Source organism: Otolemur garnettii, unplaced genomic scaffold, assembly GCF_000181295.1.
Source record: "Otolemur garnettii isolate 467f Iridium unplaced genomic scaffold, OtoGar3 scaffold00083, whole genome shotgun sequence".
NCBI classification, from domain to species: domain Eukaryota; kingdom Metazoa; phylum Chordata; class Mammalia; order Primates; family Galagidae; genus Otolemur; species Otolemur garnettii.
In genome coordinates this window covers 3,863,418-3,874,390 of record NW_003852478.1, presented here as the reverse complement: position 1 = coordinate 3,874,390, position 10,973 = coordinate 3,863,418, and the positions used below count along the sequence as shown (strand labels likewise).

Here is a 10,973-nt window from a genome sequence, read left to right as displayed (position 1 = left end):
TGGTGTTGATGACTAATGGAGAGATACTGCAGACAGCACACCCATGTGGACACTTTTCACAAATGGATGATTCGTGTTCCAGGTTGGATGCAACAGAATGGTGGAAATTGATCATGCTACTCAGAACCGCGTGATTTAAAACTTACGAATGTTTATTTCTGGAATTTTCCATTTAACATTTTCAGCCAAAAGTGAAACCAAAAGTAACAGGGAACTACTGTGATCTCATTTCTGAGGGCTCTATCTTCTTGACCGAATCACCTTTCAGTACCTAATCCCATCATACTGGCATTCGATTTCAATATATGAACTTACAGGTGACACATAAATTTACACCTTCCCATGGAAAACTAACAGTGGATTTTGAAAGAGAATAGCTAGGGCATAACTTAGTTTAGAGTCTCAGGAAAGCTTCTTGTTAGAAGTGGAATGTGAAAAGAGAATTTAAGAAAGAGAAGAGAGCTCAACGATTTATGGTGGAGAAAAGCATTTCAGCCAGAAGAAAAAGATGGTAAAGGTGATGAGACAAGAAAAATCTTAGTCTGCATGAAACAAAGAGGCCTGTGGTCTTGGAATTAACCATAGTAATCAAGGAGAAGAGGCCATGGATGAGATTAGAAATATTGAGAGAGGTCAGGTTACTTGAGAGCTTGGAGATCTTAAGAAGTGTGGACTGTTTTCCTAGTATAAGGGGAAGACTTTGAATATGAAAGCAAATAAATAATATGATCCACTTTATAGCTTGCTAAGATTACTCTGGCTATTGGACAGAGATTGGTTTGGAGGGAGTCAAGAGTAAAAGCAAGAAGATTAATAACAAGACAGCTATAATGGTCCAGGAAAGAAGTGATGATAATTTGGAGAAGAATGGTGCCAACGGGGCCAGTGAGAAATGGACGGGCTTCTTAAATATTTTGTACATAGAGTAGGTGGTACTTGACAATAGATTGAATGAGAGGAGTATGGGGGACAAGGAGATGTCAACAATTAATCCCAGGATTTTGGTTGGATTAAGGAGTCTGGAAAGGAAACTATGAGAGGGAACAATCAAGAGTAAAATTTTGAGCAATTTAAATTTAAGATGCTTTTGAAGCATCAAAATAGATATGCCCATCAACAAGAGAGCTATGTCCATCAATCTGGGGCTCGGAAGAGATTTGAGCTGGAGAGACAAATCTGGGAATTGCAGAATAAAGATGGAATGTAGAGAGGTCTTGTGTGACCTTTCTGAGAACAGTTTTAGCAGAGGCGGGAGGTGGGTAGGCAGGTGGCAGATTGCAGTGGGTTGAGAGGAAGTTGAGGTAATAGTCAGCGGGTATAGACCATTGTTTCGAGTAGTTTGGAAAAAAGAAAGTAGAGAGATTGGAAAAAGCTTCAGGGAGATGTGGGGGTAGAGTGGAGGTGTTTTAGGATGAGAAGAGTTTTTATTTTATTTACTGGGTATGAGAAAAGAGGTGGTAGAAAGAGTAAGATTGAGGATCTCAGAGATCGGGGGTGAGGTGTGTGTGAGTTTGGGATGATCCATTCCCAGGGGAAGAAGGAAGAGATGGAATCCTGAACTAAGGGGCAGGGGCAGCCTAAGAAGAAATGGGAACACCTCTTCCTCTGTAATGTAGGGGCCAACTCAGACTGGTCAAGAAAAAAGGAGTATTGTAGGAAGACTGGTAAGAACACTCAGAGATTTCAGGCCTGCAATGACTTTTTCTTTCTTTCTTTCTTTTTTTTTTTTTTTTTGTGCAGTGATAGAGGACAACATCTGCTGAGAGTGGGATAGGGCTTTTCTTTTTTTTAAAATTTAATTTAATTTTTAAACATTTATTATTATTATTTTTTATTAAATCATAGCTGTGTACATTAATGCAATCACGGGGTACAATGTGCTGGTTTTACATGCAATCGGAAATGCTTTCATCGAACTGGTCAACATAGCCTTCACGGCATTTTCTTAGTTATTGTGTTGAGACGTTTATATTCTACACCTAGTACATTTCACATGTACCCTTGTAAGATGCCCGGGAAGTGGTGGAGGGAGAGTGATAGGGCTTTTCTTGAATGAACATAGCAGAGAAGGAGGAAAGGTACCTGAGTCCTCCCTGTCTGTTGCCCCAAGCCTTTCCACATCATGGCTAGGCTTGTGGTGATCAAACCTTCACATGATAGTGCTATTGATTTCAAATTCCAAGTCCTCTTCATTCTAAATTCCTCGATTGATTTTTCTATACGCCATTAACCGATTTTATAGCATCCCAGGGCTACAAAGCTACTAATTTGTTCCAAGTTCCAGCAAATTTTCAATTTAACAAGCCTTTATGGCCTTTTCAATTCAACTTGATTAGACAATATAAAGATAAGCAAAACATCTTTAATTGGTCTCAGAGGACCTAACCAGGAAAATCATGTCCCTGGCCTTGGGATTGTGACGGAAGAGCATACAAACTAGCAAATTTTGTAATTCGGGTGAAGTTTCCACGTTGCTGGTCACAGAAGTGTGACTGGTTCAATCTTCCATCCGTGGACTGTCTACCTGATTTATCACTCTTGTTTCCCAGGTGACACTAGAGCCTCTCATTTGTAATCACTTTAAAGCTCAGTTATAGCCTTGATACACTATCAATCCAGGGAGAGCTGTTTCAGAAAATAGCGTGTTACTTTATGAAAAGCTAAAACATAGATGAATGACCAACTCAATATTTACTGATACCTAGCAACATACTGATTATGTACTTAGGTAGAAGCAAGCAAAGCTCATTCAAACTCCACGTTGGCATACTTAGGTTACTTTACCATTTGAAAATTATTACTCTTGAAATTTAAGATCTCCTTACATGGGTTTGTCTATTGTTAAGAAGGGATATATTTTAAGTAAAATGTAAAAGCTAAGTCACGTCACCATCTGAGGCTTTTAGTTTTTCAAGGTAATATCAATGGAATCTAGGCCTGCTTGGTTTCCTTCAACCACAGGCTACCTTCTCTCTGCAGCTATAATTATTTGACCCTTGATCCTTGACATAAAAGTTAAGTTCTTCAGCATCAATCTAGGATCTATTTTGACTGATCAGAGACAGTTCAGGGAACACAGATTGACTGCTGGCTGCCTAAGCATTCCCAGCCTGGCTGAGAGGGGCTATACTTCTAAACTGCTAATTGTTGATGCCGTGCTGCCTCACTCACCAGTTGATTGCAGGATTCCCTGGTGGCGAGTAGAACACTTGGGTGTGAATCTTCATTGGAAGCACTGGGGTTTGAATCCCTGCTCTATCACTATTCTAGCCCTGTGGCCCTGAGAAACTTATTGTACTTCTCCGAGCCTCAGTTACATTATCTTTCAAATGTTGCTGGAAATCACATTTGAAAATGCCGCAGAGGTTTTCCATGATACCTACCTTAGACTAGCAAAGAGAAGGGAGTTCCACGTTTTCTTTCCTTTCCGAGTTCATAGACTCCTCAGGATACAAATTCTCATACTCATAAGTTTCTGCTTTGTTTTAAGTACCTTTAGGAATTGTAGTTCTCTGCCCAGCTGCTGAATCACTTTTTAGTTTTTTTATTTCAAATTAATACGAGGGTACGAATATTTAGGTCACATTCTTTCTACTTCTAAGGTAAAGTTCAAGTGGTAGTTGAGCCCTTCACCCAAGAGGCTAGACACCCTCACATTTTGTACATTAGGTGAGCTGCTGCCAATTTCCCTCCCTCCTTCCACCTCCCCTCTGTCTGCTCTCCCCTCGCCCTTTCTAGACTATACTTGTGTTGTGTCATTCATGTGGGTGTGTAGTTGTTTATATATTGGTTTCATATTAATATGGAGTCCACGAATTTTTTTTCTATTTTTGAGGTTCAGATGATGGTTATCATCTGCCTGTATTCATTCTGAGGTTTCAGCTGCTTTTAGACTCTCAGTTACTGTGCTCATCCATTTGTCTGGACAACAGGTTGTATCTTACTGAACTGCTTCAATGATTGTCATATGCCCGGATCACCATCTATTGTCTTTCACCATATTTTATGATTACTTTGGACTATCTGGCTGTCTGGGCTACTCCCATCTCTGCCTGACAGAAGTTATATTCAACTTCTGACTGATTTATGGTTATTGTCATTATATTGTATGATGAATAGACCTAAAAGTCGTCTGTTTTCTAATATGAATTTTAAAAGTTGCCAACTTAAAGAAAAATGTCAACCAATAATGGTGTAGAAAAACTCAGTATGCGTTATACAATAAAATACAAATTTTAAGAGAAAATGCTGACAATTTCAGCACTTAAACAATTTGCAGCACAGAATCAATTAAAATGCTTGTCAAAATTCATCTCCCCCCCTTTTTTAAAGGAAATGATGTAAGCCAGAAGAGTTTGGAATTTCAAGAAGTTGTCATATCCTAATGTTGATCAGCAGAAGCCAAGGTAAAAAAGATCCACCAAGTCCATAGAAGGGAGGCCAAGGGTAAAATTAATCCATCTGTGTGAGGGATCCCTGACTCAGCCTTCTTCTGTCAGTTCCCAAAGTAACAGTTACTTTCTTACTAAACTGACATGCTTTCTTACTTGTAAACCTTTATTAGCATAAATAAATGATTTGGTTCATAGTTAACTTTGGCATTTAAGCCAAAATTCACTCTTGATATATTTATATATTAATGCCTTTTAATACCTTTAGATGAGTATAATAAGCTTTAAAACTAAAATATTAACTAAAGGTTAGTTTATACATTTTCTTGTTCATTATAGGTTCTAGGAATAGTAGACCAACATCTGTGTGTCAATCTATATCTATCCATACATAAACTTCTTTATTTCTATGTTTATATACAATGGAACTAGAAAATTAATGTAAATTGCTCAGTAATCAGACACTACTGAGAGAAACACATTTATCTTCTAATAATATGACAGGATGACCTGAAATTTTCTCATTTTCCTTTACCTCCTTAATGTTTAGATCTAGACAGTGTTTTAGATGACCTACATAAACATTTGCTGATTTCTCACATTATATTAAGTGGTCCTTTAGTAATGGTCTGAATTAGCTAATGCACTTTTCAGTACCTCTGAAACTAAGAAATGGCCTAGCTTTGGTATTTGTAATGAATGGGCTCAAATGCCTGAAGTTTGATGGCTGACAGACAATGATATGAAGATAATCAGATTACATCTCAGTAACTGAAGTATATGAATTGTTAAAGCAATAAATGAAAAAAACAGCACAAGAGGGAAAACAAAAATCAGTCACTAGACCTGCAAAACATTAAGTCTTTGGCCCAAAGCACAAGCACCATGAGCACCATTGATCATCTTTTCTTCTCATGAGGAAAGCCACATGATTCATACAAGACTCTACCGCAAGGTTTTTCTAAAAGATAATAATTTACGATCCTTTAAGTTGACAGATTATAGAACCAAAAACAATCTCACAAAATCTTTGCATATTAAAATGTTTTCCTCTCTTATTAATGCAGCTTGGATATTGGAAAGCTTTGGGTGAGACTCCACTCTGAGAAGCAGAAAGCGTAAGTTTGTAAGTTATTGAGGTAAGATAACTGGACTTTCCCTAATTTTTCCAAAAGATAACTTCGTTGAAATGTCCCTTGAGTCACCAGTGTGCAGGAAAATGTCACTAGACTATGAACACCTTGAAAAATCAACAGGACGAACAGTTAAAAAATATAGGGTATTTTGGCCCTAGGGTGCCAATTAACTCAGCAAAAGGTTGGAATTAATTGGGTCAAGCAAGCATCCCTCTTTCTCCTTCCCCTGTTCAAGTAACTCACAGCTTTCTATCTCCAGGGTGCAGTTTTGCTCATCCAGAGGATATCTTCGAAGATCCATCATACATGCAGCTGTGGTTGTGATCCTGCCAGAGTGAGAGAGAAAAAAGTCAACATCGTAAGTGTAGACATTTCACTTCTGTCTCCCAGCCCCAAATCATGTTTACCAGCTGGCAGAAACAAGGCCTCAGAATTTTGTGAGACTATAAGGACCTAGTGTGAATGCCAATAAATTGGATAACCTAGATAAATAAATGGAAATTGATAAATTCCTATAAATGGATGACCCAACCAAGACTGTATCAAGAACAAATAGAAAGCTGAACACACCAATAACAAATAAAGACATTGATTCAGTCATCAAAAATTTCCCAACCAAAAAAAGCCCAGGACCAGATGGCTTCATAGGTGAATTGTACCAAAAATATAAAGAAGAATCATCCTAACCCGCTTAAATCCTACCACAAATATAAGATAGAAAAATACTCCCCAACTCATTTTACGAGGCCAGCATCACTCTGATTCTAAAAGCTAGACAAAGACAATAAAATAAATGAAATGAAAGCTACAGACCAATATACTTGATGGAAATAGATGGAAAAATTCTCAGTAAAATATGAGACAACTGAATTCAGTAGCATTAATATAAAAAAAAAATAATACATCATGACCAAGTGGGATTTATTCCTGGGATCCAAGTATGGATACATGACAATCAACAATATATAGAAATCAATCAATGTGATACATCACAAAAGAAAACTATATGATCATCTCAGTAAATGGAGAAAAACTAAAAGCTTTTCCTCTGTGATCTGAAAGAAGGCAAAAATTTTTACTCTCATTTCTGCCATTCAATGTGATACTGAAGTCTCAGCCAGAACATTCTAAAAATAAATAAAAGGCATCCAAATAAAAAGGGAAGAAGGAAATTTATCTGTTTGCAGGTGGCATGATCACGTACAGAGAAAACACTATAGACACCAGAAAATCCTGTTAGAACTAATAAATAAATGTAATAAAATTGCAAGACACAAAATCAATACACAGACACCTGTAGTGTTTCTGTATAATAACAACAAACTTTCCCAAAGAGAAATTAAGAAAACAATCCTACTTACATTAACAATAACAACCCAAATTACTTATGAATTCACTTAAAGAGTAGACCTGTACATTGAACATTATAAAGCATTGATGAAAGAAATTCAAAAAGACAAATAAGTAGCAAGACATCTCATGATCACAGATTAGAAGAATTAACATTGTTAAAATGTTCATAGTACCCAAAGCAATCTATATGTTCAACCCACTCCGTATTGAAATCTCAATTTTTTTTATAGAAATGGTAGAAACAATCTTAAAATTCATATGGAAACACAAAAGGCTCCAAATAGCTGAAGCAATCTTGAGCAAGAAGATCAAATCTGTTCTAACTTATATTTCTATCTGCAGTGTACAAGGGTACTCTTTTCTTCACACCCTTGCTAAAACTTTTGTCTTTTCTTTCTAATCATAGCTTTCCTGACAGATGTGAGCTGATATTTCATTGTCATGTAGAATTGCATTTCTTTGCTGATTAGAGATGTTGAGCATCCTTTCGTATGCCTGTTGACCATCTGAATTTCTTTTTTTTTGTTGTTGTTGCTGTTGAGATCTGTCTATTTAAGTCCTTTGCCAATTTTTAATGGAGTTATTTGTATATTTAGTATTGAATTATATGAGTTCTTTATATATTTTTCACATTAACTCATCAGTATATACATGGTTTGCAAATATTTTATCTCATTCCATTAGGTTGCCTTTTCCAAGTTTTTTAGTTTAGTATCAGTTGTCTATTTTTGCTTTTGGCATCTGGGCTTCGGACATCATTTCCAAAAAACAAGTGCTAAGACAAGTGTCAAAAGGTTTTTACCTATGTTTCATAATAATAGTTTTATAATTTCAATTTTTGTGTTTCAATCTTTAAACCATTTTGAGTTAAATTTTATGTATGGTGTGAGATAGGGATCCAATTTATTTTTTTTTTTTTGCATGTGGATATCCAGTTTTTCAAAGATAATTTATTAAAGAGACAATCATTTATCATTTTACCCATGTGTTTTTGACACTTTTGTTGAAGTTCAGTTGACTACAAATATATGTATTTATTTCTACGTTCTTCATTCTGTTCTGGTATAGATGTCTGTTTTATGCCATTACCATACTGGTTTCATCACTATAGCTTTGCATTATAATTTCAAGTCAGGAAGCCTGAGACCTCCTGCTTTGATACCAAGACCTACTGACTATGATGTTAGCTCTGGATTTTACATATATAATCTTGATTGTGTTGAGGTAAACTCTTTTCATATCTATTTTGTGTTGGGGTAAATTCCTTTTATACTTATTTTGTTGGGAGTTTTTATCATAAAAAGATGTTGAACTTTGCCAAATACTTCTTCTGCACCTATTGAGATGATCACATGGTTATTATTCTTCATTCTATTAATGTGGTATATCACATTCTCCATATTCTGAACCATCCTTGCATCCCAGGAGTAAATTTCTGTAGGCAATTGTATAGATCCTTTTCATGTGCTACTAAGTTTGCTAGTATTTTATATAATATTATGTTATATGCATAATTAATATAATTAATTCATTAAAAAATAGCCATATTTCAAAGATAGATCACATGAAAGCTGTTAAAAAGTTATGATTAAAAATTTTGAAGGTAAGCAGATATGGTTAGAGTCTTACTTTTGTTGCTTACGAGTGGTAGATTTGAGCTAGTTAAATTATATCCATGAGGCTCAGTCCCCTCATCAGTCCATCAGTCAAAGCACCTACTACATAGGATTGCCACGAGAATTGAAAAACATAGTGTGTGCAAAGCTTTAGGCCAGTGCCCATACTTAGTTAGTACCTCCCAAATGGTGGTCATTATTAGGTATTATTTCATGACCATGTCCATGTTCATTATCATTCTAGCTGTGTCTTTGCTAATATCTATAGAATTTATGAGTTGAAGGAATCTGTATTATGCAGCACAGCCTACCCCTTCTGCTGCAGTCAAGTTCACCGTCATCAACAAGAAACTGCAATCAAGTTCACAAACTGCAATCTTGTTCAACAAGAACAAAACCCCAACTTGCTGTGACTTTTGGTGCCTCCCATTTCCCACTATTAGAGATTTGTCAGAGTCACCTTGGAAATCCTTGTCCTCTTATACCAGCAGGTGGCATATTACCATGGAAGAAGCTTTGTCCTACAGCCAGAGTTTATAGAATATTTACCAACTCCAACTGAGCTTTTGCGTTTATGTAATCACTAGGATCCTAATTTGAGATATCCTACCAGAACTTCATTATCCTCCTTTTCCCCTGACCAGGAAGGGTTTCTTGTGCTGTGGAATCTGAGAGTAACTGGAATTCTTATGGCTGGTCCACTTTTAAAAAATGTTGATATTACTTTGGAATTGGCAAAAGGCTTAGAAAATTAAATGGTCCTACTCCACAAAGTGCAACTGTAAGTGAAAGAATTTTAACAACTCAAATTAAATAATGTTTCTTTTCTACCTTAATCTCCAGGAGTTGTAACATTTGAATTTTCTAGAAATACTCTGCAAATAGAAGCACAGCTGTGTCTTCTCAGGGGCAATCTCTTAGATTGCCTACGACACAGTCTGTTCTCTGCCTACCTTATTTTCTTTTACAGTGTGTCTTGGATTTGGTTCTGTATCAGTAAATAATAAGCTATCTTTAAAAATTAGTACAAAGTGTCCATAAACACCATAATTTATTTCCCTACTCATCCTTTAGCGGGCATTTGTGTTGTTTTCTATTTTATTTTTTCAAATGGAAATGCTCTGAATGTATTGCAGTGCAGTCTACACTCTGATGTGTGCATATATACATGCAGAGTATATACTATATGACACTTTACTGTATATGTGTATTTATATCACTGTATACAGAGTATATACTTAGAGATACCTGCATGCTTACATATGCATACTGTCTGTATGTACATGAAGATTCTCTGGATATACATTAGTGCATTTTTGAAGCTTACAAACTGAGTTATTTATTTGTGCTAAACTAACTACTACAGGCCCCCTTTTCTAGTCCTTTCCAATTTCTCCTGGTCTGTCCTTTTGAAGATTCATATATGTGAACATTTTGACAAACCTTTGAAGCCTTTCCTAGACAGGGCACTGGCTAATTTAAATGAACTCATTTAAGCATTAGGCAAGAGAAAAAAGAATTTTAAAGTTTAATTAAAATTTTTTTTTCAGGGTACCTGTAGCACAGTGGTTACACTGAGGCTGGCAGGTTTGAACCCAGCCCAGGCCTGCTAAACAACAATGACAACTGCAACAAAAAATAGATGGGTGTTGTGGCAGATGCCTGTAGTCACAGCTACTTGGGAGGCTGAGGCAAGAGAATGGCTTAAGCCCAACAATTTGAGGTTGCTGTAAGCTGTGATGCCATAGCACTCTACTGAGGGTGATATAGTGAGACTGTCTAAATAAATAAATAACTTTTTCAAAGTGTTTTAATAGTACACTTTCTGCTCCCATGACGACATGAATTAATTTATTCACCTAACACTGTATCATGACTATCTCTGGTTGTCTAAAAATACAGATCTGGAACACTATTGCTATAGTCTTCATAGTGTTCCAAACACCCTACATAAAACAACACAATATATACTAAAAATTCATCAGTTTACTTTACTATTGTACTGTATTTTTTGTTTAACAGCTGCTTACGAATTAAAAAATTGTGAAAATGTGAACATTCTCTGGGAATTATTAAAGTGTGCCCAGCCCTAAGATCCTATGACTAGCTAATATTTCTCCATTAGGGATGATTTCCCCCCATATGGGACATTTGGCAATATCTGAGGACATATTTTATTATCACACTGGGGCTAAAGGGTTTATTATGGGATTTAGTGAGTCAGAGATGCTGCCAGACATTCTACCAGGCAAAGCATGGCCACCAGGAACAAAGAATCATCTGTTCCAAACATCAGGTGCGCTAAACTTAAGTAACTCTGGAACGGACCAAGCACAGTGGCTTATGCCTGTGATCCCAGCATCCTGAAAGGCCAAAGAAGGAGGAAAGTTTGAGACCAGGACTCTTGCTGGGCACAATAGAGAGACTGCATCTTAAAACAAAACAGTCTTAGCTAGATGTGGTGGCGCACACCTGTA

The 10,973-nt window shown here is 36.4% G+C and overlaps 1 protein-coding gene across 3 annotated transcripts in view; it reads right to left on the bottom strand.

Moving 5' to 3' along the window:
* Window positions 1-10,973, bottom strand: part of GABRB1 (gamma-aminobutyric acid type A receptor beta1 subunit) — a 400,370-nt gene that overhangs the window by 96,864 nt on the left and 292,533 nt on the right. For all 3 annotated transcript variants that reach the window (XM_003794587.2, XM_012808080.1, XM_012808081.1), the window contains one exon: window positions 5,771-5,853. In XM_003794587.2, the coding sequence (XP_003794635.1) occupies window positions 5,771-5,853 (83 nt within the window). The remainder of the gene's footprint in view (window positions 1-5,770; window positions 5,854-10,973) is intronic.